At 36.4% G+C, this 26,562-nt stretch overlaps 9 protein-coding genes across 9 annotated transcripts; 5 read left to right on the top strand and 4 right to left on the bottom strand. All coding sequences in view use genetic code 12, as the record gives it.

Moving 5' to 3' along the window:
• Nucleotides 1–439: 439 nt before the first annotated feature.
• Nucleotides 440–1,860, top strand: SPAPADRAFT_59399 (uncharacterized protein; the record flags this gene model as incomplete). Its single annotated transcript, XM_007373513.1, has 1 exon — nt 440–1,860. The coding sequence occupies one exon, from the start codon at nt 508–510 to the stop codon at nt 1,282–1,284; it is 777 nt and encodes a 258-aa protein (XP_007373575.1).
• A 2,301-nt stretch (nt 1,861–4,161) lies between these two features.
• On the bottom strand, nt 4,162–5,702 carry SPAPADRAFT_70208 (uncharacterized protein; the record flags this gene model as incomplete). The annotated part of the gene is made up of 2 exons (XM_007373512.1): nt 4,162–5,567; nt 5,610–5,702. The coding sequence occupies 2 exons, from the start codon at nt 5,700–5,702 to the stop codon at nt 4,218–4,220; spliced, it is 1,443 nt and encodes a 480-aa protein (XP_007373574.1).
• A 5,563-nt stretch (nt 5,703–11,265) lies between these two features.
• Nucleotides 11,266–12,717, top strand: CRZ2 (Crz2p; the record flags this gene model as incomplete). The annotated part of the gene is made up of 1 exon (XM_007373511.1): nt 11,266–12,717. A coding segment is annotated over one exon (1,217 nt), but the record flags the coding sequence as incomplete, so codon positions are not given.
• A 2,465-nt stretch (nt 12,718–15,182) lies between these two features.
• Nucleotides 15,183–17,078, top strand: HSP60 (chaperone ATPase; the record flags this gene model as incomplete). Its single annotated transcript, XM_007373510.1, has 1 exon — nt 15,183–17,078. One exon carries the CDS (start codon nt 15,225–15,227, stop codon nt 16,929–16,931), a length of 1,707 nt encoding a protein of 568 aa, XP_007373572.1.
• A 163-nt stretch (nt 17,079–17,241) lies between these two features.
• On the top strand, nt 17,242–19,473 carry RRN11 (Rrn11p; the record flags this gene model as incomplete). The annotated part of the gene is made up of 1 exon (XM_007373509.1): nt 17,242–19,473. The coding sequence occupies one exon, from the start codon at nt 17,242–17,244 to the stop codon at nt 19,471–19,473; it is 2,232 nt and encodes a 743-aa protein (XP_007373571.1).
• Nucleotides 19,474–19,531: 58 nt separating this feature from the next.
• On the bottom strand, nt 19,532–21,388 carry SPAPADRAFT_49074 (E3 ubiquitin-protein ligase; the record flags this gene model as incomplete). Its single annotated transcript, XM_007373508.1, has 1 exon — nt 19,532–21,388. The coding sequence occupies one exon, from the start codon at nt 21,386–21,388 to the stop codon at nt 19,532–19,534; it is 1,857 nt and encodes a 618-aa protein (XP_007373570.1).
• Nucleotides 21,389–21,596: 208 nt separating this feature from the next.
• On the bottom strand, nt 21,597–24,365 carry KIP1 (Kip1p; the record flags this gene model as incomplete). Its single annotated transcript, XM_007373507.1, has 1 exon — nt 21,597–24,365. The coding sequence occupies one exon, from the start codon at nt 24,363–24,365 to the stop codon at nt 21,768–21,770; it is 2,598 nt and encodes an 865-aa protein (XP_007373569.1).
• A 433-nt stretch (nt 24,366–24,798) lies between these two features.
• SPAPADRAFT_59393 (uncharacterized protein) lies at nt 24,799–25,360 on the bottom strand (the record flags this gene model as incomplete). The annotated part of the gene is made up of 1 exon (XM_007373506.1): nt 24,799–25,360. One exon carries the CDS (start codon nt 25,327–25,329, stop codon nt 24,916–24,918), a length of 414 nt encoding a protein of 137 aa, XP_007373568.1.
• Nucleotides 25,361–25,671: 311 nt separating this feature from the next.
• On the top strand, nt 25,672–26,353 carry SPAPADRAFT_59389 (Rab family GTPase; the record flags this gene model as incomplete). The annotated part of the gene is made up of 2 exons (XM_007373505.1): nt 25,672–26,163; nt 26,216–26,353. 2 exons carry the CDS (start codon nt 25,672–25,674, stop codon nt 26,351–26,353), a joined length of 630 nt encoding a protein of 209 aa, XP_007373567.1.
• Between the last annotated feature and the right edge of the window lie 209 nt (nt 26,354–26,562).

Here is a 26,562-nt window from a genome sequence, read left to right as displayed (position 1 = left end):
ACAACATACTGAGAAAAAAAAAAGTCATACTGAGTGACCTACTTGTTTTCTTGAAATATTGTTGGTCTTTGCGATTGTTACCATGTTTAATTGTAACTAGTGATGCGCATTAGTGCTATTGTATTTAAATGGCCCACATGTCAGCCGTTATTACTGAAATAGGAAGTAACGTTCATAGTGGTGGAACAGTTAAATGCTTATGATATATTGAGAGACAATTAACAGTACAATTTGTTTCCATTGTACACTTAATCTTAATAAATGATAATGCTGTTCCCATGTCATTCTAGTGATACAATTGTGTACTAACCATAGCAAAATTAAGGTTTATGGAGTACACACTTGTTGCACCCATACTGCAACATTTTCCAAACTGAGTAAAATCATGCACTGCCCTATCAGAAAAAAAAAAAATGTGATCACCCCATAAATCTTATAAAGGCAAACTTTATAAAGGCAAACCACTACATTTAACTACTCAATCAATTAGTTATTAAATATATTAAAATGTCATACTCAGAAATACCCAATCAACCACCAGCATACAGTGATGTAGGTGTCACTGGAGAGCTGAGTCAACCAAGAACCTTTGGTGACAATATCCCGGATGATTTCAAGTACTCTGTTGATGTTGCCTCTTGTGAATTACCCATTCGTCAATTATTTATCAGAAAGGTCTATCTGTTATTGACCCTTCAATTAATGGCCACCGTTGTGGTTGGATTTATCATCCGTTCATCGGATGGAATCAAGCTTTGGTCTCTTGAAAACACCTGGTTGCTTTTCGTGTCCATGTTGGGTGCCATTGGATGCATGATTGGTGCATTCATCAAGGCCAGATCATATCCTATTAATTTAATCTTGTTGGGATGTTTTACTGTGTTTGAAGCTTATGGAATTGGTGTTGTCTGTGCATTTGTCGAAAGTGAAGTTTTGATTCAAGCATTGCTCTTAACTTTGGTTATCTTTGTTGGATTAACTTTGTTTGCATTCCAAACCAAGTACGATTTTACTAGTTGGCAAGGTGCAGTAGGAATGGTATTATGGGGTTTGATTGCTTGGGGTTTCATTATGATGTTCTTCCCCGGACAAACCGGTATGATGGAGAAGGTGTATTGTTTTATTGGTGCGGCTGTATTTTGTGTTTATATTGTCATTGATACCCAAAATATTATGAAGACTGCTCATTTAGATGATGAAGTCATCAGTACAATTAAGTTATATTTGGATATCCTCAATTTGTTTTTGTTTATTTTGAGAATATTGAATAATGAAAGAGATTAATGCGAGAGTTGGAAGATATTTCAATGAAATTTAGGTCGTGTTTAATCTACTTTTCTTTTATCTTTGCTAGAGAGAGGTGATTGTTTTTTTTTATATATTACTTTTGGATATAGAAATGCAAAAGCACCAAAAGGCAATTACATTATTTATTCTTTTGATTTGTTTGTTTGACTTGCTGATTTCCTATTTTAATTTTAATACAGGGTACAGAAGGCTATATATTGACACTATTTACCGAACGTTGCTATGAAAGGAGCCAGGGCTAAGAAAAAAAAAAAGAAAAATGGGTGCAAGAAACTATAAGCTGGTGAGGAGAGCAAAAAAAAAAAAATAAATTAGGGACACTGCGGCCAAGGGTGGCGCAGAAAAAAAAAATTTTGTTAAGAAAATTATTGCAACCCTCCTTGATGTTGGTAAATGTATGCTTATGCCCAGCCGGATATATTTTATTTAGGAAGCGGAGCATAATATATAAATAACTCGATGTTTGAATTAGTAAAAGTGAATGAATTGACATATTCTGAATAGTGAACAATGTCGGTTGCGAGCACATGAGTAAAAATTGTATGGCTTACTATGACCACTCTTTAACAAAATAATAAACCAAAATTGCAATCTCTGTTGGTAATTTCTGGACTTCTCTCCTAGCTATAATTACTCATGGTACATCTATCAAATATTATATAGGTGATAAATCCATTAGGAAACCCCAAGACAAACAGCAAGTGAATATTATCGTTATAAATTATTACATAAACATTTGACGCTTGTTGTTGCCTCACTATTTATTATTAGACGGTTCTACAATAAGATCACTCCTTTATGTTTATACATAGTATCGGTGCCGAATATGCTATAAAATAAGAAGTACCCCTCTTCTAGCCCCCGCCTACCCTTGTACATGATTTGGCATTGTGTGTTGCATTTAAATGCTTAATTGTACATACTGAAGATGAAAAAATAATATGGGACCTTTTTTTATGAGTGTGTTGTCGTCTCAGCATATCCCCTGAGTACTAGTATGACGAGAATTTATTCCACGTAATATAATTTCCAGAAACGCTGTTACTATTCCTGTAATATCTAACTAGAACCCTCAGCATTGAATAAGGTAAACATTAATAATCTGACGGCCAAATCACTGTTAATATGCTGTCTCATAAACAGAGCTAATTCTGCAAGGGAAGGGAAACTCTTGCAAATTCTTTCTAATTCGATATAATTGTTTTATCTATACAATTTAGCATCCAATTAGACCTTACACGGTGTTGGTCTGCATATAGTAAAATGCACCATTTGGAAATCTTTGGATGATTTAATTGCTATTGTCAATAATTTTATCTATATATTGATTGAATGAAGTTATCTCCGATCATATGATTTTGTTGTGTGGAGTAGCATGAAACCCAAAGCCTTGGTGAATGCATCAGAAGTGTTATCAAGCATCTGGACATATGAATTTCGTGCCAATTAGGTTGAGTAGCAACTGTCTGCTGGTAATATTTATGTGTTTCCCATTCTTGTCCAGCTTGTATTCCCATCGTTTCTAGATTGGTTTTCCGATGGATTAACCTGCTTAAGTTAGGTAAGAATCAGCAATGCATGAGAATGGTAGTGGTAATGAAATTTTTTGCATAGTTTGTTACCTTCATTCTGCCTTGCAAAGCGGATTTGTTAATCATTGGTTTTTGTAAGTTAAATATCTTGACATGATTTCAGATAATCTCTGGCCATAGAGTTTCCTTGAGTATTTTTTGTCTGATAAGAGTGAATATAGAAGGATAGGTTGCTACATTAATCTAAGTTAAGTGGACTCACATTTGATTTAATCTAATTGTCATCTAATTTATCTTTAGATTCACTATCAGACATTGAGTAGTCGCTTTATTGGAAATTTGTATTTGTTTTTGGTAAAATGTGGTTATCCTCTCTTCCAGAGTTTGGAGTTGTTGTATTTGTAGAACTTTTTATTAAATGCACTTTGAGCATGCTCGTTAGTCAAGCCTTCTGTCACCAAGGAGTATGCGGTTTAATGATATTCACTGGAGGATGAATATTAATATTTGGTCTTCCTGAAGGTGAAGCTTGGAGGAAAAAGATCTCTTGATATTGAAATGCTTTGATAACAAAATACTGTTATTGGGTAAGGTTGAATAAGGATTATTTAAAGGCATCTTTTGACAAATAGTTTGGTTCATCTGTGTTTTCAAAGATACTAGAGTTGCATTTTACGTCCCGGATAACCAGTCTATTATGTTTGTTAGGTGGAAATCTATTCCTGGTTCCTTCAATGAATAATGATATATATATTATGACAATATTTTCATTTTCATCTACGCAAGGATAGAAACTACAAATATTGTACACCGTAACCACGCTGACCACAACAGAAATCAACAATCAAGCAAATACTATTACCATAATGTATAAAAGTAACAACTTTAGGAGAACATCAAAGCAATTCAACACTATTTACCAAGATTGGCAACACAAAGTTACACTTCATATTCCACGTAATAAATTCTTCTCGATTGTATCTCTTTAGAAAAGTTCATAATGATACTAGGTTTTTTGGGCCAACCCCTTCATGAAAGAATACGAACCCTCTCCGCATTCTGGGGTGAAAGTTTTTGAATTCATTTATAACCATGGAATTAATTTCAGCTGTATTCTCTGCTGACTACTTCAAATCTCTCATCAACCACTTCGCCACTAATGAATATCTGTTTTCCATTACAGTCTAGGCCATTATCCCTATGAAAAGTCCATCAGTTATTTTTTGCTTTAATTTAATTATATTATTTTGAAATATAAACTCCCCGATGTGCATTCAAAACCTAAACTGTAGAGAGATAACATCTACGCTTGTTCATCAGCACACAAATTGGAATTGATTATTAATATATTTACATAGAAATGAATAGCTATGACTGTTAAAATGTATACCTGAAATGTTTGTTCTCCATGTCGGTTAAATCCAAAAACTCAAAGTTTTCTGGCAACTCTTGTACTGGTTCAGCATCTCTCTTTTCATTCTCTTTCTTACATAACCAACCAATAGCCAAAGTGATCGGAACACAAGCACATTGTGTCACCAAAATAACAATCTTAGCTGGGTGATAACCTGGAGCACTGTAAGCTTGGAATAATTGTGGTCCAATAATGCAAGCAACTGAAAATCCAATCATTGTCATTGCGCTTCTAAAGAATTTCTTGGAAGTACCAGCAGTATTGGCACTAATCCAGGCATAAATCAAGGTAATCACTGATGAACCACTGTATAACAAATACATGGCTAATAAATTACCAACTCGATTAGGGTTACATAACAAGACAATGGCACCGATTATAGTAGGAATGAACATGGAGACTGCAATATAAGTAATATGACCAAAATGACGAACTAGTTGAGTGGCAGTCAAAATAATGATAATGATAAGGGCACCTACTGGCAATTGTAACAAAGCAGATTCGTAGTTATCGAACCCAAAAGATAAAGTAATGGTGACACTAAATGTACCAATAGCACCAGTAACAATTTGGGAACAAATGGTCAACAACATATACCACCAGGTAAACTTATCCTTAAATAATAATTCCACAATTTGATGTTTTTTGAACTTGGAAGTTTTCGTACCTGTTTGGTTCTGACGGACAACTTCCAAGACATGCAACTTTTCATCTTCATTTAAGAACCAAGCAGTATGAACATTATCAGGTAAGTAAAATAAAGTGAATATACCAAAGACAACGGTAATTAAACCCATGACTAAGAATAAGATTTGCCAAGATTTGAATGTCTCGGTATGAACATGTTGGAATGCAAATGACAAAAGACCACCGACAATAGTAGCAGTACCTGCCATAACTGACCAAATGCCCATTCTAGCTACTTGCTGAGGTTTGCTGTAGTACATTCCACTAATAATAATTAACCCCACTGCCGAAGATGATTCAAAAATACCTAATAGGGTACGTACAATCATCAAAGAAGCATATGTGGAGCATGCGGAGTGACAAGCCACGACTATACCCCATAAAATAATAAAAGTACCAAGAGCTTTGGAAAGGGGGAATTTTTGTAACAAGTATGAAATTATTGGCTCACCAAAGATATAAGCAGCATAAAAAATTGTGGATAAGTTGGCGAATTGGTTACCAACAAGATTCGCTTTGATACCCATAGCAGCAGCGTAATTCAACAATGTCTTATCGAGGAATTGTAAGAAGTAGATGCAACATAATATTGGCAAGATTGCAAAGTCTAGTTTCCGTGTTACTAGCTTTGGGTCACAAGTTGGCTTTTGGTCATGATGTTCACTAACGAATTTAAGGGCGTTATCATACTCTTCATTCAATGTAGTACTGAGTGATTCGTGATCAGTAGCTACTTGTGATTTCTCGCTAAAATCAGCCATGATTAATCCTTGGGTATATTGCTTAGATCTTTATTGATGAGACAAAAAAAAACGTTATCCTTTTATAGATGATCTGGAATATTGCATCCTTGAAAATCTTTTCTTTCCTTTATTTTATTTGAATAGTATTCGATTATAAGGGTGATTTTAGCAATCCTACTCCTAGTTAAATTTGAAAATTTTCCCCAACTTTATGCAATTACAGGGATTTTTTCCTTTTAATCGCATAAGATTTTTTCGCAACGAGGCTTTATAAGTGCATAAATTTAAATCACACATTAATATCATCCAGTCCAACCGTTATGACTAACATATAACGGCATTGTGCTATCCGCCTCCTGGTCGTACTAGCAGTTTAATTAATGCAAATCCACTTTGTTTTCATTGTGTTGGCAATTAATTATAAGCTAGAGCCGAATACGGAGAATTGTTGTGTAGTACAAATCTGGTTGCTCGCTTATCTTGTTTGGATTATGTATAATTCTGTATGCTGAAATTCATACTCCAGTTTAACTCTGACCAATAAATACGTTGCAAATCTTTCAAGATCTGGCTATCTAGCTATATGAACATGAAAAATTCTCAACCTTTCAAGTAATAACAAACTAGTCATTGAGTTTTGCGAGTTTTGTCAGAACGGAATTACTTCCAGTTAGTAATATGTGTTTGAATATCCACCCCATTAAGAGAAATATTTTGCTACTCTACAATGCCTCTCTGTTTCCCATACCCTTTTGGCGAGTTAAACTTTTGTGAAGGAGTTGGGTGAAGTTATTTGGATTTTGGGGTGGGAACGGGAATCGGTAATTTTTGAATAAGTTCCCAGAACGCTGCTTCTTTTAGTTTAACCTGTTTAAAGGCTGTAACATCACATGTAACCGCAGAAAAAAGCAAGTAAGTGTATATTCTAGTAAAGAAATTTTATATCTAATGTGGTATGTGAAAACAGGTATTGCTAAACAAACTCTATACGAGGAATTGAAAGGTGGCCAAGCAAGGTTAATTCTGGTCCTTGGGTATCTTAATAAAGGGGGGGCTATACTTTTGAAGGGAAATCATCTGATTTAGTAAATGAGAACTTGGGCAAATGATGACTTCTATTAATATCACACAAAAATGTGTCACTAGTCAAATGTCTTGGCAAGTTTGGTCAGTGAGCGAAGATATCGATACAACATCATAAATACTCTTGGATCTTAACAAAAAATGATCCCATTTTGTTCACCACTTACTGTAATTCCAAGTGATGTTATATTATCTGTTGTTATTTTATGATTATTTCTTAATACTAATATTGTCGCTAATTATTGGTCAAGTTCAATGTTGCAAATCAAATTTCGCTGGATTGGACAGCCAAAACTCCAAGAGTGCCTCGTTATACATTCCTGAAAACATTAAATTCTGGGACCATCAAATGTATTGGGTTTGTCTTTCAAGAAATAAAGGAAGCTGTCAGAACTGGAAATCTGATACTGCGATATTTGGTGTATACTCAACTTTCAAAAAGACAACTAACTCACAAATATTGGCCGTAAAGCAATTAGGAAAAGATTCTGTGGTCCTGGACTCTATAAATTCACCCCCATACTTCAGTCAATATCCTAGCCATGGGATTTGTCAAAAGTCCGATTTCAGAAGTATTTCAGTTCTGGAATTCTCAAATGATGAAACTTGTCTTACCCAGCCTATGTGTCCAAGTGGAATGAGTGATTGTGGATCAAGAAACTGCAGAAATGTGGTAATTGATAATGTGTGCAAGAATAATGAATCACAAAGAAACCTGTCAACTTCAACATACAAACCTCTGTATGACATTTGCTCATTATCAAATAGTGTAGTTATATCTGCTAATTTGGGAGGAAGGCAATATTGGGGCAGTTTTGGTTTTAATAAAATGATGAAGGGAGGGATTGATTCTGGAAAGAAATCATTGATAGAATCTGTGGAAGTAGAACTGTCACTGCATCAAGAAAGTGTCGGAATGGAACTTGATCAAGAAACTGCTTCTATTCCCAAAGAATGTCCAGGTAATATGTCAGGGATATCATTTCCAACCCTCGAGGTAATTACTGACATTTCTAGTCACCTACATATCCGACTACTTTTATTGCTAGTAGGATTCTCCTTATTGTAGACAGTTTCATTTCCATGTTATAATCAATTTTAAATATTATAGACCACGCGGGATTTAGTATTTCTTGTTTGATGCCTTTTGAAATAATAGTAAGTTGTAGATTGATTAGGGGTTCTTCTTTGGTGAATGATTAGTTTTGGTTCTATGTAATCTTGAGTCTTGTATTGGTTGGGGCCCTGTTCTCTAAGCCCCTCAAAGGTTTATGTGTCCAATCGCTTTAATAGAGCAACAAATCTTGTTCCGCTCTCAACAGGGGTTTATAGTTTACCTAGGGTTCTTTACAACTATATTAATATTACATTCTAGAAAAAGTAATAAATGTGTGTCACCTTTCTATTGATGTCATGCAAATTAAAATCCGTTATTTTACCAGTTCTACTTAACATGTTGTATTATAGCTACAAATTTTCTACATGTTACTCAGCAAGGAGTCGAAAAGACATGGGTTCTATATTTACAAGTGCATATATGCTTTCCACGTTGTTGGTTCCACATTAAGCAGCCTTAGATGTCTTTCGTTATTCATACTCATTTGACTTAAACCTCATGGTCTTTTCGTCTATTTCCTGAACATAACAAATGATAGAAAGAAAGTTGATGATGTTGATTTCAAACAAAATCTAAGCCTGTATACTCGTATGATTCCCTGTGAGCCTTCGGTAATACTAGCCAGCCCTAATTTAAGAAGAACAACATTTCCGTTTCAAACAGTTATGCTTCAAAACTCGTAAACAGTCGTCAAAACTCAACAGGGTCACTTGTCCGTTATTTTTCTTATGCAAATGTGTCTCTAGCTATGTCAGAGACCGCCTTGGGAAATGCTGAAGTTAGTAAGTGCCTGTAGTGGGTCGTATGGCAGTGAATCTAACTCTCTCCCTTTGTCACTCATTTCCATTTTTGTCTCTCGTTCGTCAATTTCCAGCATTCCCAGCTATTACGAACACCATTGAATTAGGAAAAAGTCTAGTTGATATGTCCCAGGTGCCATTAATTCCATACTATCTTTGATGTTTATTTGATGTTCCATTTTCCTCTATAACAACGCATTTTATCTCACTGAATATTGGTGCTTACTGAATGGACAAATTAGGAATCTAGGAAGCTAAAATGACGCCATTTTTGGTTCTTTCTCAGCTACACTTTCATATTGATCAAATTCTTATATGTAGATAACCACCATACTTTGAATCTGCCGCCAAGACTACAAACTACTAGTCCCTACCTTTCTTACAATCGTAAAACTAGTCTATTACAGAAATCCGACACCTGCATATAACTAAAATAAAAAGCCCAGCCCCCAGGAAAAAACCAAGAAAAAAAAAGACAAGGCATCAAAATTAAACGAAGAGAATTATTTCCAAAAGCCATGTAAATTCTTGGCAACTTATTGGTTACGATTATGCATCTGTGACTTAATGATTTTTTTTCTTGTTACAATTTACGATGCTGGATTTTGCAGCCAGTCTTGTCTACCGTTTTAATGATAACTGGATTTATGAGTTTTTACCATTGGCAGGTAGGTAATGAGCGGGAGGAGAAATGGTGTTATCGTAATGCAATCGAGGCTGAGTAAAATTTTGAAAATTTTTTATTCTGCATACGCAATACCACGTCGAAAAATGCCCACGGTCCGTTTACAAACTCAGAAGAGGAGAATTAATTTTCTAGGACAAATTAGTTGTAGACAATGACAAAAACCTGCGGTCGATTGGCCATAAACAAATGTGTAGAATTTAGGCCATTGTGGCGATGTTTTGTGCTATGATCTTGACGTTTCAAGCCCTGCGACCGAGATTATTCATTGTCATGGGTACCAGTTGCTTAGATGGAGTGGTGAAGCTATCCACCACTCGGATCCTTACCCGGTGGCTTTACCAAAAACAAGTCCATTGTTCGCGATTACTAATACGAAATAAAAGTTTATTATTGGAAACAATCGCAAATCACGCAACTCCTTGGGTATCCACCTGCTTGGGGAACTTAAAGCAGGGATTACCCCTCCACCCCATTCCATTGTAATAGTGCGACAGTAATATTTTATCAATTGTATACCGATGTGTCGAAAGACGTATCCTTCCATGACATAATGAAACGAAGCAAATCGCGACCCTAGAAGTTAGCTAGTGTGAAAAAAAAAAAAAATTTCCCAGTAGGATGAAAAATCCCTCAAAATATTTGATTGTCATCTGAAAAAAAAAAAAAGACAGATAACCCCACCACAACAAGAGGAAACATACGATAGAGATTTAGTGGGTATAACGGTTTTCTAAAGTTATTTCTTTGAATGAATTTGAAATCGTGGGGTTAAAATGACGTAAGCTACACTCGCTCATTAAAATTAAATTTAAAAGATAATCCGAAATGATTGAAAATCTCGATAGACAAGAAAAAGCCCTTGCCAAGACTTTTTACTGAATGCATCACACATTAAAATAGAACAAAAAAATATTCGTTTCAAAAAAGAAAAAGGCAATATGAACAATCAAAATTAGTGAAATTAGGTGGGGATGTTAATGATATTTTCCCAAGCCTGGTTTGCCAAGCTAGACAAAACTGTCAGATTAAAACGTATTTGTTCTTAATTGTGTTCCATGTGTCAAATTAATTAGACATAATATAATGGTACGATACGATAAGGTTAATGGCACGAGGTGTCTCTAATCCGTTCCACGGAATGCAATAATAACACTGCAGCTGACAAAAGAAATTGTAAATCCGTAAATCTTACGTATGTGCGGTTTTTTTTTTTTCTGTCTGATTTTCAACGGTGACGTAGAGAAATTCCAGGTGAAAGAGGAGGTGTTTTGTTGCAATTACATCATTGGTCAAGGTCGATCCGGGTGGGGCTCATTACCAAGCCCAACGGTTCCTGGTTTGTATTCTTGGCAAAGTGATTTAGACGGCTGGTTGCAATAGGGTCTGGCAAGCTGTCACTTTATGTAGAATTTAAGCGCCGGCCCGATCAAAATGCGTGTAAAAAAAATATTTTTTTTTATTGCTCAAATTGACGGATTGTCAGCTATTAAGGTATACCTGGCTTTGAAGAAAACAGAAAGCATTACATCATTCACCCACACAAGCCAATATCTTTGCTCCCGTGCATTCCAGGCTATTAAAGGACTTGGAACTTTACCCTTTTGCGTAAGAAATGGATTACCTATGGTATGCACTGTGGTTTGTTTAGGTTCTGGACCTTCAATAATAAAATATTTTTTATGCGCTAATATTTTTTCAACATTTTATTTGCTTTTTTTTTCAAATATTTTGAATTATTATTTCAAGTTTTCATGTTCCAAGCGGACAGCAGCTTGTAATCCCGATCCCCATTCCTATCTAATAATTAATGCAAATTAATAAAAACTGCTATATTTCTTTTATATAAAAATAAATACAATTCCCCGTAATTAATCTTCTTTTTTTTGTATTTTGCATTATTTGAATAGGATTTAATTTATTAATATATTTTTATTTTGGATTGCTTATAGATAAATCTTACTGCCGTAGAGAATAATTAATTGCTACAATGCTAACAATGTTCAACTACAACTCATACTATAATTCCAATAATGGTATGCCACAAACCGATCCGCATAAACAACCACCACAACCTTTGCAACCACTGCAACTGCATCAACAACAAATGCCAAACGTGCAATATATCCAAACACAACAAAATCAACTGATTCTTCAAGGCCAGAAGCAACAAGCACCTCAGCTTCCACAACAAAACCAAGCACTTCCTTCTATATTTGCTAGTTTACCACAACAAGAGTCAGTATCTGCCAATACCAATATTAGTTCAAGTGCGGTACCTGCACAATTCATGGCATATTCGGCATCTGTCCCACAACTACCACCAACACCATTTTCTTATGATTACTCCTCCAACCAATACAATGGTGCGAACAGTGCCAACGGCTATTCCCAACAACCACGCCCATACTCTGCCCTCCCTATTCCACAAGCTGGAGGTTATAGTGCTTACTATCAATACAATAATGCTGCTGTCAACGGTTCACAGGCAGCTTTACCAGTATTACCTTCTAATAGCCAAAGATATCCACTTAGTCCATTATCTGGACAATCAGATAACAATAGTACTGTTGGTAAATCACTGGCAACATCCCTGAAAGGTTCTTCAACTTCTCCCCCAGATATTGACTATTCTTCTCTTGTCTCGTATACTATCTCCCGTTCTATACGAAGAAAAAGAAGAAAAAAGGCAACCGACGCCACACCCTTAAACCCTGTTGAATCCTTCCCCTGTGAAGTGTGTAACAAGGTGTTTCAAAAGCACTACAATTTGAAATCACATATGAAGACCCATTCCACCGAAAAACCATTTAAATGTAGTCATTGTTTCAAAACCTTTGCTAGATCCCATGATAAAAAGAGACATGAACTTTTACATAACGGGATAAAAAATTTCAAATGTGAGGGTTATTTACAAGACGGTGTAACCAAATGGGGATGTGGTAAGAAGTTTGCTAGAAGTGACGCATTATCTCGTCATTTCAGAACTGAAACTGGTTGGCTTTGTATTAGGCCCTTGATGGACGAAGCCAAACGGTTAGAGGATGCAGGAATAAGTTCCTCGATTAGTGTTCCTGTCGCTGCTGGTGCTATAATTCCAAGCTCTTCTTCTGTGAGTACTAGTATCGCTTCTACTAACTCTACAAACTCCAGATCACCTAATGGGGAAGAATATTATGACAACACTTCGCTCATAAAGAAGTTGATACAAGGTAAATAGTAGCTGGCTGGTAATTTTATGTATAAATATATTTGGTTCTTCTTTTCTGTGTCATTCCTTTGTTGTTTACTAGTTTGATATAGCGTTTTAATTATTTAGTATGGGATACTTAATGCATGATAAAACCCAATTTGGCAGGTTTTGCTTAGGAAATGTAGTGACCTGGTTATACTTTATTTTTTTCTATGGCCATTCCAAAGCCCTGATTGGACCAAACCAACAAAAGGGTGGCTTTTTGCGTTGATAGAGGCGGACGCCTCAAAACTGTAGCCCGTAGTCAAACTAGACGACTGGTACCACCACCCAACGGTCCTACTTTCTCCTACCGACTTGAAAAGTTTGTTACTTGTGTTGTTGTGCTCTCGAGAACTTCTGAAGTGCAATGTTATTATTAGGGGAGGCAACAAGAAAATAAGCATCCCCATCAGCTGGCTATTTTTTATGAAAGTATGGATATATATCCATTAGATCCAGCTTGAGCCCTGTAACCACAAAAGATAACACAGTAGTCCGATACTATGCCTGGGAGCATATACAAAAGCATTTAAACTGTGAGAAAACTTGTATGGTGACATCAAGATCAGTTCAAAAATATGGTTTTTGGTATTCACATCACTCTTTTTAATGTTTTTCAAATGTATTTGATACACTAGAAGATGTTCGATCTTGAATAGATAGGACTTGACCTAGATGTATTGGCTTTGAATAACTAGTGTGGTGTTTTGGATATTCCATCTATAGTTCTTGAAAGTGATCTCTCAAAAGAAACAGGAGGTGTTCCCTTTTGTCATCATTTTGGAAAGTGACTTTGGAAAATATCAACTACTTCCTCTGGAATAAAATGTGAATATATCAATAGCAATAGCGTTATGGTATATGTATATCTAGAGCTTTCTCCAAAACAAAGTTCCATTTCTCAAAACTTGAAAGCTGGAACTTCAAAACCAATACCTAGAACAACCAAGAATACCATTTTATCCTGTGGACCTGCCAATGAAAAATGAGGATTTCTGGTCACCGGAAGCATAGCCTATAAGTTAGTGATGAAGTAATCATCTTCCTGATATCTCATAATTTCGTTGGTTTCGAATTGTGTTTGTGTTCCAGATCACCTGAAGTTGTTAGCAAGCCAAGGTCTTATACTAAATAAATAGCTGTGGAATCCCAATCTTATCAAATTACAGCTGAGCCAATACATTTCCTTGCTGGTTGGAATAGCATCACCCCTTTCTGTCTCAGGATTGAAAAATTCTTCATCGTTGGCCAATTTTCAAGCAATTTCTTTCAAATAATCGATCCTAGATTAACTGATCTAGTAGAACAATTGTTCCTTTGGACTCAAAAGGATATCACCAGGAACATAAAGAGCGGCAACATTTGGATCCTCGGGGGGTACTAATAGTCTTTTACACAAAACATACTTTTCAATATTCCCTGGACGAATAGGTTTATCTTCTGGGTTGATGTTTATACAAAGCTCAATGGATTGCTTGTTCATGAATGGAACTCTGACATCTGCTGTGCTCTTAAAGAACACTACCGGTTCAAAGCTTATTCTCTTTGAATAAAGTACTTGAAAATCAAGATTAGCGTTGTGCTAGTGGCCTCTTCTTTTCTTTGTTTAAGAATCCCAAATATATTGTTGTTGATTGATCTGAATTTGTATCAAATGTATTACATGAGGGATTTCGACTATTTAACTGGTCGAGCGTGAATGAAAATGAGTTGGATTCAAATACTTAAACTTACATGGACGTGCAGTGGTGTAACATATCATTATCCAGTAATAAAAGGGGTCTCCTAACCATCTATTGTAATACCATATCAATACACCACTGTATTTGATGTATTAATCTGCATTCTCGTATATCTTGTTTGTTTGACGTGGATGTGCTTTAAATAAGTTGGTGATTTAATTGGATGGCAAGAACTTAGCAATTTCCATTTCTTTTACTGTTGCGACACCTTTTATGCCGTTTTGGAATAATATTCTTTCTGAAAAGTTGGTATATGCTGGTTGATGGGCAATTTTGCTGCAAAAAAAGTGAATCAAAACTGGCCTCTTCCTTATATCTAACTCCTGATTGCATATCATTGCTTCTCAGGAAAAATATTTCCATATTCTCTGGGTATTTATGTTGGCTCACAAATATTATGATACAAAACCTCTTTATAAAAGATTACGTGTAAGACATTTTAATATATCGAAAACTTAACTAACTCATATTATGGCGCAATTTTTGCAGTATTTTTACAAAATTTCTTTTAAATATCATACCTATTGGCTAATCCACTGTCTCACCTGACCGTATTCCTGGTAAACCTTTCTTGTATTCTTTACAACTAATGATAACCCCCGTCCCTTTTGAAAGATTGAATCTAGCTTCTAGTGAACTGAACGCTCCAGATCTCATATATTGGTTGCAAAATAGTCAGATCCGATTTCCCGGAGAAACATCGGGTATTAATCACGTGCAATTTATCATGTGATGGAATTTTCTGGAAAATTTTTTTTTTTTCGTTCTCGGATTTGCCATTAAATTTTTCACTCAGGATTTAAATGGGGAAATCGAACCTTTTCTTAGTTATTCCTTTTCTAGTTTGATCAGAAGAGAATTCATTCTATTGCATAATCATGTTAAGAGCTAACCAATCATCAATCAAGAGAGTCTCCACCACCTTTGTTCGTCATTTACACAAGGAATTAAAGTTTGGTGTTGAAGGTAGAGCCGCCTTATTAAAGGGTGTCAACACCTTGGCCGATGCCGTTTCCGTCACTCTTGGTCCAAAGGGTCGTAATGTTTTAATTGAACAACAATTCGGCTCCCCAAAAATCACCAAGGACGGTGTCACCGTTGCCAAGGCTGTTACCTTGCCAGACAAGTTTGAAGACATGGGTGCCAAGTTATTACAAGAAGTTGCATCCAGAACCAACGAAAGTGCTGGTGATGGTACCACTTCTGCTACTATTTTAGGTAGATCCATCTTCACTGAATCCGTCAAGAACGTTGCTGCTGGTTGTAACCCAATGGATTTAAGAAGAGGTAGTCAAGCTGCCGTTGAAGCCGTCATTGACTTTTTACAACAAAACAAGAAGGAAATCACCACCTCTGCTGAAATTGCTCAAGTTGCTACTATTTCTGCCAACGGTGACCACCATATTGGTGCTTTATTAGCTTCTGCTATGGAAAAGGTTGGTAAGGAAGGTGTTATCACCGTCAAGGAAGGTAAGACCTTGGTTGACGAATTGGAAGTCACTGAAGGTATGAAGTTCGACCGTGGTTTCATTTCTCCATACTTTATCACCAACACCAAGACCGGTAAGGTTGAATTTGAAAACCCATTGGTTTTGCTTTCTGAAAAGAAGATTTCTAGTATCCAAGACATTTTACCATCCTTGGAATTGTCCAACCAATCAAGAAGACCATTATTGATTGTTGCCGAAGATGTCGATGGTGAAGCTTTAGCTGCTTGTATCTTGAACAAATTGAGAGGTCAAGTTCAAGTTTGTGCTGTCAAGGCTCCAGGTTTCGGTGATAACAGAAAGAACACCTTGGGTGATATTGCTGTTCTTACCGGTGGTACCGTCTTCACTGAAGAATTGGACATCAAGCCAGAAAATGCCACTCTTGAATTATTGGGTTCTGCTGGTTCCATTACCGTTACCAAAGAAGACACTGTTATCTTGAATGGTGAAGGTTCTAAAGACAACATTGCTACCAGATGTGAACAAATTAGAACCACCATTGACGATGCCACCACCACTGAATATGAAAAGGAAAAGTTACAAGAAAGATTAGCCAAATTATCTGGAGGTGTTGCTGTTGTTAGAGTTGGTGGTTCTTCTGAAGTTGAAGTTGGTGAAAAGAAGGATCGTTATGATGATGCTCTTAACGCCACCAGAGCTGCTGTTCAAGAAGGTATCTTACCAGGTGGTGGTACTGCTTTAATCAAGGCCACCAAGATCTTGGATGGTGTTAAGGACAAGGCTGCTAACTTTGACCAAAAGTTAGGGGTTGAAATCATTAGATCTGCCATTACCAAGCCAGCCAAGAGAATTATTGAAAATGCTGGTGAAGAAGGTGCTGTTATTGTCGGTAAGATTTACGACGAACCAAGTTTCACCTATGGTTACGATTCCCAAAAGGGTGAATTCACCGATATGATCGCCGCTGGTATCATTGATCCATTCAAGGTTGTCAAGAACGGATTAAATGATGCTGCTGGTATTGCTTCATTGTTGGCCACTACTGAATGTGCTATTGTTGATGCTCCAGAACCAAAGGCTCCAGCTGGAGCACCACCAGCTGGTGGTATGGGTGGTATGCCAGGTATGTTCTAAGCATGATACAACTAGTTGACGTAATTTAAGGAAAAGTTTGTACCACGACTCTATAAGTTTTTATTCTGTAAATAGTATTGAAGTTGAAGTTTTATTTCAACTTGAACATTTTGAATATAGAGAAAGTGAACATTATATGAATTTTTTGCAGTATTTAGTTTGAGCATCATCATCATCATCATCATCGAAGGAATTGAAAAATAAACAAAAAAAAAAAATTAATCCCAATTAATTCCTTTTTACAACCAATAGACTTTCTCCAAGTAATGCTACACCAAACACAGCTAACACATAGTATTCCGTTTATATAATGTTTGAAGATATAACACACAGGAATGCCGGTCATGAGAGGGGGAAACGAGCGACTGACCAACTATTAACCAAGTACACTGAACTCAAACAGGTTGAAGAGATTCGCAGGAATGTCTCTAAGGTCCATAAACGGAAACTCCAAAATCTGAATGTGAGGAAACGAGTGTTGGAGTTGATTCACAATGAGCTTAACAAGATAGATAAGCCAGAAGAGACATTTGAAGTGTACCATATCACAAAGAACTTGAATCAGAATATTAAAGCGAAAACCAAATCAGAAAAGAGTAAGAAAGGAGGAAAGCGAACAGAGAGCGAACAACCCGATGACGCAACATTACAAGCTAAAGTAGTCCAATTCTTGGATAATTTGGATGAGGATGCAGAAGACGGGGAAGAAGTCAACGACAAATACGAAGAGTATGATAACATTGTCTCACATAAACTTGATCAATTCACTAATGAATTTGACCATTCTCATAGACGAGCAAAGATCGACTTCTTAATACGTTCCAATGGGTTGGAAGTACTTCCTAAAGACTACATTGACAAGGACAAGTCATTCCAACGACTTCAAATCAACAATTTATCCACATTACTCCATGTAAATATCCTTCGCAAGAACTGGCAACTCGCATACAAGATTTTTAGTTTACTCATCCGTTTTCCTAGTGTTGACATTAGGACAATCTGGCCATTAGGTATAGAAATATTAGTCAATTTACAGCAGCAACTGAATCTGCATACCCTCAAAGTGGAGAAGTTTTTCGATTACTTGTCGTCGTTCTATATGCTTAGCAATGTCAATTCTAGTCAGTCTAAAGGAAAGAGTAGACCAAATGCAGCACCTGTGTGGAGATCAGGTTCAAAGACATTGACTCCACTTTATGTCATAACCGCATTGTGGAACTTGTTTGTTAAGCAAGAGTATGAGAATTTGATTAATCGAATTAATGAACTTGTATTAGAACCACCATTTAATACCGAAGGAGTGCTATATTTTATTTATGCATTATGTCACTTGTGTCAGGCTGTACAAGCAGTATATGCGTACACAGTACAGGATACCGCTGATAATTTCACTGAGTTGAACCAACCATACAGAAATAGACGTGAAGTTCTAAAGGAAGTTGATAGTTTACAGCATATAATCAATGAAACTTTGAAGAAATGTGAAAAGCTTGAATTTGAATATCCTAAATCTGAGGTTGATTCGCAGATATCGTCCTTGATGGAAACTATCAACAGACACGATCAAGAGAAACCTACTCAGAAATTGGATGAATGGGGTGATATTTCGTCGGATGAGGAAGTTGCTGAGAAGAAAGTTAGTGGGAATATCAGTGATAGTGCAATGGAAGTTCCAAATTCACAAGATGATTGGGATGCCATCAGTTCTGATTCTGACGAGGAAGTTAATGGAAAAGCGGTTAATGATGAGTGGGCGGAAATTGAATCTGACCAAGAGGAGGAGTCTGCAAAGAATGACGAGGGAGTCAATGGAAAAGTGGTTAATGATGAATGGGCGGAAATTGAATCTGACCAAGAGGAGGAGCCTGCAAAGGATAGCGAAAATTTCCATTCGGATGCATCACAACAGGAAGATATTGTTAATTCGGATTTAAAGAAATCTCCTATAATGAATGGGAATAACAACGGATGGGATGATATTGAATCTGACGTATCAGATTCTCAATACAACGGTGAAGCTACTACAATAGCTGATGTCGATGATTCTGATGTTGTAATGTCCGGATCGGATCATGTGATAGCAGAATCAACACATGTGAATGGTAACAAGACAACTATTGATGATGAATGGGGACAAATTCGTTCTGATTCTGAAGAACCGCCAATTCGTCCCGATTCCGAAGAACCAACAAAGGAAAGCACAGATAATGAGGAAGGATGGAGCGCTGTTAGCTCGGACTCAGAAACTCCCGAAACCAATGGCAGAATTGAAGCTACCCCCGAAGTAGATGATAAACTCTCACAAAACACTCACCAGTTCATTAAGAGCATGGAAGAAGAAGACGATGATGTAATCAGTGAAGAGGAAGAAGAAGCTGACGATCAGAATAGATTTAACTCGTTTGATATGAGACGAAATAGTTTGGAACTATATAGTAACATAAGTCAAAGCGTTGAGCCAGAAACATTTGAACGGAATTTAAAACAAGGACAGCAAAATAGCCAACTGACAATGATTGATTTTGATTTTGATTTTGATTAGAGGTATTTATAGATGTATTATTAGAACAAAAGTTAACCTGTATTAAAACATATATCTTCTATAAGGACGATTCTTGAGGAATGTCATAAACTATAATTTCTCTATTTGGATCTTTTGTTTTAACCTTTAAATCTGCCGTATGAAATTTGGAAAGCTTGACCTTGTAATTTACACAATCACCATCAGACTTTTCCAAGGGGAGGAGAATCCAGTCTGGTGGTAACAATGCATTGGAAGGAAGAAAAATTTGGTGATGAATGCCGTCCTCGTTTGATCTATCTGTGATTTCCTCGTGATTTATTATCGGGGTATGGACATGACTTGTTGTTGCAGTTGAAGTTGGGGTTGGTGTTGGTTGGGTATTTGCAAAGAAGTTAGTTGTATTTTGGGGTTGTGCTTGTTGGTTTTCAACTGGGGTTGTAGTTCCAGTTCCTGTTGCTGTTGCAGTTGCAGTTGCAGTTGCAGTTGCAGCTGCAGTGCCAGTTTCTACAGGGGGGATAGGGACCGCACCAGGTTGAGGTTGTGGGACTGGCACTTGTGGTGGAGTTGTTGTTGGTACACTGGGTTGACCACCAAATACTTTCCGTCTACACAATGGACAACTATCTGATCTTTCCATCCATTCCTTCAAACAGCCCATATGTAAGATATGACCACATAATAATTTCTTAGGACTTCTTCTTGAAGGTTGAGGCTTGTGGAATAATCTCTCGTAGTCTTCAATTGAATGCATATCTTCACGACAGATGATACACAAGTTGTCTGACTCATTCAAATCTTCTGTAGTAGCATTTGCTAACTGGGTGTCTAATCTCTTTGAAGATTCAATAAATACTCGCAATTGGTTTATTTGGACATATGCTTGTCGTACAGCAGAATATGTTCCTTGTATCATTGACAAAGGTAAATTAAGACCCGATTCGAAAATCAACAAGTATATGAACCCGAGGTATGAGACTGCTGTTAGAATCGAAGATCCAATATCTATTCCCTTACTGTAGTAAGTCTTGTTTTCCCATATCCGTTCAAAATCGTCATCATCTTCAAATAAATCTTCATCTAATGGTTGCTCAATTGGCTCCTCTGTGGGTTCCTCTGTTGGTTCCTCTGTTGGTTCCTCTGTTGGTTCCTCTGTTGATTCCTCTGTTGATTCCTCTGTTGGCTCAACTGTTTCAACAGATGTTTCCTGGGTTGGCTCAACTGTCTCGATAGATGTTTCAGATCTAACCGTGCTCCCTCGTTCAATTCTATAAAATATAAGTTCGTAAATTCCCAACATCAATTTGGCAAAATTAGTCAACGCCTCTACACCCTGTACAGCAAATTGAAAACCAAACAATAAACAGGTCACGGAATTGATCCCTTGGAACACATCATACACCAAGAACTTGGCAATAAAGAAATCAAGCACAACACAGATGATATTCAACCAAAAATTGGACAGTCCCGCAAAATGTCTAACCACAGTACCAATAGTGACAGTTTCACCACTTGACAATTTATTGACTATCCTCAAGTTCAAAAAGTCCAATCGATCAAACATTACAATGTGAATGAATTTGAACATAATCGACAATCCCATAAGAAGAACATTCAAAATAATGTCATTGTCACCCGTAGCTAGATTTAAAAACGTACCAATTATGAAAAAGGGCAACTTTTCAAAAATGTGCTCCACTTCAATTATTCGTAATGATCCAAATAATATAAACTGTAGTAGCTTTATAGTCAATATGAACGCCAATATTATGGAATTGATTGTGATTCCTAGTTTAATTCCATCCGAGATTTCAATCAAGAACATGATGAAGTTGTATGACGTGGTTAATGAATCATATATGGACCAGGCTAATGCTGCCACGGAAATGGCTGAGTAGCCTATGAAATAACGCACTCCCTTAGATATCATGGTCATGTATATATTCCGATATCAATAGACACTCTAGTTTGGATTTGTAAGAATTATGTGTATAGTTGTTGCTACGGAACGGGTAAAATGAATTGGGTGTTAAGTTCTCACACGCACACCCCAGAAAGGGTGCTGTTGTTATATGCAGGATTTGAGATTAGGATAGTTTACAGCTGCAAAACAGAAGTTGTAGGTTACACTTCCATCTACAACCTACCTAATTAAAGATCTATTAATTGTACAACTATAAACAGACTAACCCAATCTATTATTAATACAGCAGTTGAATATACACACCCCACTGGAACAAAACAAAACAAAACAAAACAAAACAAAACAAAACAAAACAAAAAACAAGCTATTAATATAGGAAAGTACAATCCTTCTATTGATTATCGATCAATTGCAAAATCTTTCTTCTCTTGACATTACGGTTCTCCTTATCATCAAATGATTTACTTCGATTTAACTTTGGTATTTTAGTATCATCTCTATTCCGAACACTACCCACTATAGTCGAAGCACGTGCAATCCTTGATACTTGTGCTGGTGGGGAACGACGTGATGGAGTCAGCTGCTTTTTATCTGGAGATGCTGTTGATTGTGCTATTTTAATTGGAGATATCTTGAATGCATTCTTGGCATCAAATAATTCAATCTCACCAAGGTTATTCTTCACATGAGTTAAATCTTCGACAAGCTTATCATGATCAGTGGATAAGTTCTTGGATATCGTCTCTAATTTGGTAATATCAGGTTGTGGTATATCAGATAATGAAAAAGTGTTGCTCTCATGTAATAATTCGTTAATCCTTTCTTGACCCTGTTTACCAAAATTTGCAGCACTCTTCATAGAAGACTGAACATTTTGATCATGGGCACCAACTTCTTTTTCAATCAGAGGGAAAATATTGCTTAATTCCTGTCGCCATGACATCATGTGTTGTTGCAAAATTTGACTCTCTTTATCGACATTTCCACGTACTGCCTGTAGTTGACTATTACAAAGCTTGTTCTTGTTATCATCAATAGATTTTATAATGGTATTCTTGAATTCAGTAAAGACCAGCTCTGTTATCCCAGTAATTTGTTCAGATAAGTTATTACTTAATAATGCCAATCTATCGGTACTCAAATAAGTTGCAAGTTGTTCATTTGATTGTTTCAATTGAGAAATTTGTTGTTGTAGGGAAATTATATACTCTCGTTGGTTAGTCAGTATCTTGTCTGATAATAGTCTATAATTATCAAGGATATTCAGTAAACCGTCATTAACAAGTGAGCGAACTTTATCATTTGAAGCTTTGACTTTGAGATCGATATCATGATTATATTTTTCGAGTTGGGAAGTTAATTGAAGTTGGGCCTGGATTAAATCGTCTATATTGTGTTTCTGGCTATCTTTAGTAATCGTGTCTTTAATTGTAGTAATTGAACTGTTGAGATTCTCAAAAAGAACTTTGGATAGTTTGTCGGAAGAATGAGTCATCTGTACCGAAACTCGATTCAATTTCTGTCGCAATTGTTCATTTTCAATCAGCATCTTTTGGGTTTCACTTAGTAAAGCATGGTTGTCAGTCAGTAGTTGTTTATTTTTACCATCCAACTTATTCATTCTTGATTTTATTTTGTCGATTTCTACCTTGCTTGACTCCTTAACTTCTTGTAACTTAAATCGTATCAGTTCATTTGCTAATTGCGATTCTTTTAATGATGTCTTCAATGATTCATTTTCTTGTACTAAATCCTGATAATTTTCGGGATCAAGGTATATCCCATTCTTACTTCTGGTAGCCACCAAATCTGAATTTAACCTCACAATCTCCACAGACAAATTCTTCACCAATGTTTTCTTCATTATTGAATCGGATTCGTGACCAATTTGGGGTATATTCTTGATATTTTTTGCCTTGCTGGCATAATCTAACGTTGAACAAGTCTCATCAATGTTTACTTTAGCAGGAGAAATGGTAGCAATTAATGTTGTCTTTGTATTCCCGCCTATGGAATCTTGTAATAATCTTGTTAATTTGGATTCACGGTACGGTATATGTTGGTTAGGTTTTTGTTCAGAAAGCGTGTTGATAACCCTGCCTAATGTCAATAAGGACTGGTTTATAGATCCAGTTTCTTTAACTATTGATCCTGAACGATTAACATTCTCAGAGCCAGCGAGATCAACCAAGTTCATCTTAGCTATATGATAACGGGAATCACCAGATAAATCTTGTTCTCCGTGGTTTTTATATAAATTGATGGTAAATATAGTGTGTGATCTTGAAGAAACATCATTTAGTTTGGTAGCTGCTGTTTTCCGTTTGTCTAATCCCATTTTTAAATATTTGAAACCTTGTTTGTAATCCGTTATTTGCCGCTCGCACAAATTCTGAATCTTTATTGACTTTCCCAGTTTCCCATTCTGTTCATATATCTTCAAAGGACGAGCATCTTCTTGCAACAAATCTTTCAAGTCTTCATTGTACAATTCCAAGTACGAACATTTAACGACATAATCACAATCAGAGTCCTTCAATTTGCTAAACAATTCATGCAACACACGAGGAATAATCCCAATGTTTTCATCGCATTCTTCAAGCTTGTCTATATCTGGTTCGTTACCACACATGGTAAATGTCTTACCGGTTCCTGTTTGTCCATATGCTAATATTGTGACATTAAACCCATTGAAGAACTCATTGAAAAGCGGAAGAGCTACGTTCTTAAACACTAGTGATTGATCAGCCTGAGATCCATAAACTTGGTCTACTTTATATGTTCTTTGATTTGAAAGTAAGGGTGATGATGAGCCAGTTGAAGAAGATGTATTTGTATTTGTAGTGGTGATATGATTATAGTTGACGGTAATGTATGGATCATCAATGGAACATCTGTCATTGGGAATTTCTACAACTATAGGTGACCTCGCGTCGACCTCTCTTTGATTCCGGGAACGACAACGTACAACTACTTGGATGTTGGACATTGTATGGTGTAGTAATGAAGAAGAACTGGAAACAAAACTTTGTGGAAATGTAAACAAAAATATGTAAACAGAAAAAACACCAAAAATTGTGGTAGCGCGAATGTTCACAAACAAGAATATCTAAGTGGTTTGAAACACCATGGCTATGTATGGTGAATTCTCTATGGTTGGTATTGGTTCGGTTAGTATAACATTTGAGTTCTGTGCATGTTATCAACTAGCGTGTAGTGCTAGGAGAAACAAAACCCAGATATTGCAAAGAAGAAAGTGAAATTAAAAATATGACACGATCCTTATGATTTGTAACTAGAACGTAAACAACAGCCAAAGTAGCAAAAAAAAAAAGATACTTAACAATTCTCTCGTGTTAAGTTTGATAATAGATCAACCGAAGAAAGGTTTTAAGAAAGAAGAGATGGGGGTCGGGAGGATTAAAGGGTTTTCACAAAGCCATTCTCCAAAGTCCAAAATTTTGGCAACATGCACGTGACCTCTACATACAGTAAACACATAATGACAATCCTTACTTCTATACACAGACCATAAAACACTAATCAAAGAAATCATCATCGTCATCATCATCATCCACATGCTTTCTATTATATGTAATTTTCGTTTGAGCTTTCTGAGAACTATCTCTACTTATACCATCCAATATTTCCACCACTTCATCTTCGCCCAATTTCCGTTGCAATTGGCCCATGGAGTATAATTTAAGAATATATTGTTCGACAGCTTGGGCCCTATCTGGTCTTACCATTTTAACACGGTTTAATCTTTCTCTGGCGTGAGTATCTAAAACACGGGCCAAGATTGTGTTGGCAACGTCATCGGTGCCTGCTGATGATCCAGCGTTACCTGTAGGAGCTGATGATGAGGGAGCACTTCCGCTTCCACCAGCGGCATTCTTTTGAAGTTCAGCTAATCTAGCCGCTCTAATTGCATTCAATTCTGCGTCATCCATGATTACTTGGCAGTTGTTCTATAATGAAACCAGTTTTCCCCCCTGTCTATATCACACTACGCCGTACCCGAAAAAAAAAAAATAAAAAATTCCGTTGGAAGAAATTGGTGACCTGGAAAGAAAAAAAAAACTGGGAGAAATAACAACCAAACAACGAACAGTGGGGATAGTACACACACGCCACTATACTCACATAAAACAGAAGTGGATAGACAATAGATTGTGTACACATCATATATCAAGAGTGTACTTACCAACAAAAAAAAAGAAACATTTACATTTTACAGCATAGTTCTTGTCAACGGAGAGGACACCATACACAGCCATAACATATAACATACTATGAGTTCGCCAGATAAATCCAACATCTTAAGAAAATATAAAATTGTTTTCTTGGGTGACCAAAGTGTCGGTAAAACTTCGTTAATTACTCGATTCATGTATGATACATTCGATGAAACTTATGCTGCTACCATTGGAATAGATTTCTTGTCCAAGACAATGTACTTAGAAGAAGGAAAGACAATTCGATTACAATTATGGGATACTGCTGGTCAAGAAAGATTCCGATCATTAATTCCTTCATATATTCGTGATTCCCACGTTGCCGTGATATGTTATGATATAACCAACAAAAAGTCATTTTTAAACTTGGATAAGTGGATTAAGGACGTTAAGTTGGAACGAGGTGATGATGTGATTATAGTACTTGTAGGGAATAAACTGGATTTGGCTAATGATAAAAGACAAGTTAGTGTGGAAGATGTTGAGCAATTACATAATAAAATCGGATCAAAATTTTTCATTGAAACTTCAACAAAGGCAAATCATAATGTCAAATTATTATTTAAAAAGATTGCTCAGTCTTTACCTGAGTTTAGCCAAGATAGTAATGATGCCAATGATAATGCTAATGCAAAGCCAGAAACTATTGATATTAGTATTGAAAATCAAGCTTCACAATCAACAAGTACATGCTGTTAAGTACTGTTTATACGAACATATAGCCATAGTAATAATATAATCAAGGATAGTAGCCGATGTTGCGTTACATTTTGGCCTGGTTTAACTCCGGGTGAATCTCCGTAAGGAACTAGATCCAGATCGCCTAGTAACTGATAACAGAAACTATTCCAGATAGCAAGGCGTACTGCTCCTATTTCACCAACTTAAAAAATAAACCAGGCCACTGTTTCACAATATGTGTTCCTGAATCTATATCTCTTTATATCG

The sequence above is a fragment of the Spathaspora passalidarum genome (genome assembly GCF_000223485.1).
Source record: "Spathaspora passalidarum NRRL Y-27907 unplaced genomic scaffold SPAPAscaffold_2, whole genome shotgun sequence".
NCBI classification, from domain to species: domain Eukaryota; kingdom Fungi; phylum Ascomycota; class Pichiomycetes; order Serinales; family Debaryomycetaceae; genus Spathaspora; species Spathaspora passalidarum.
This window is presented reverse-complemented; position numbering and strand designations above follow the sequence as displayed.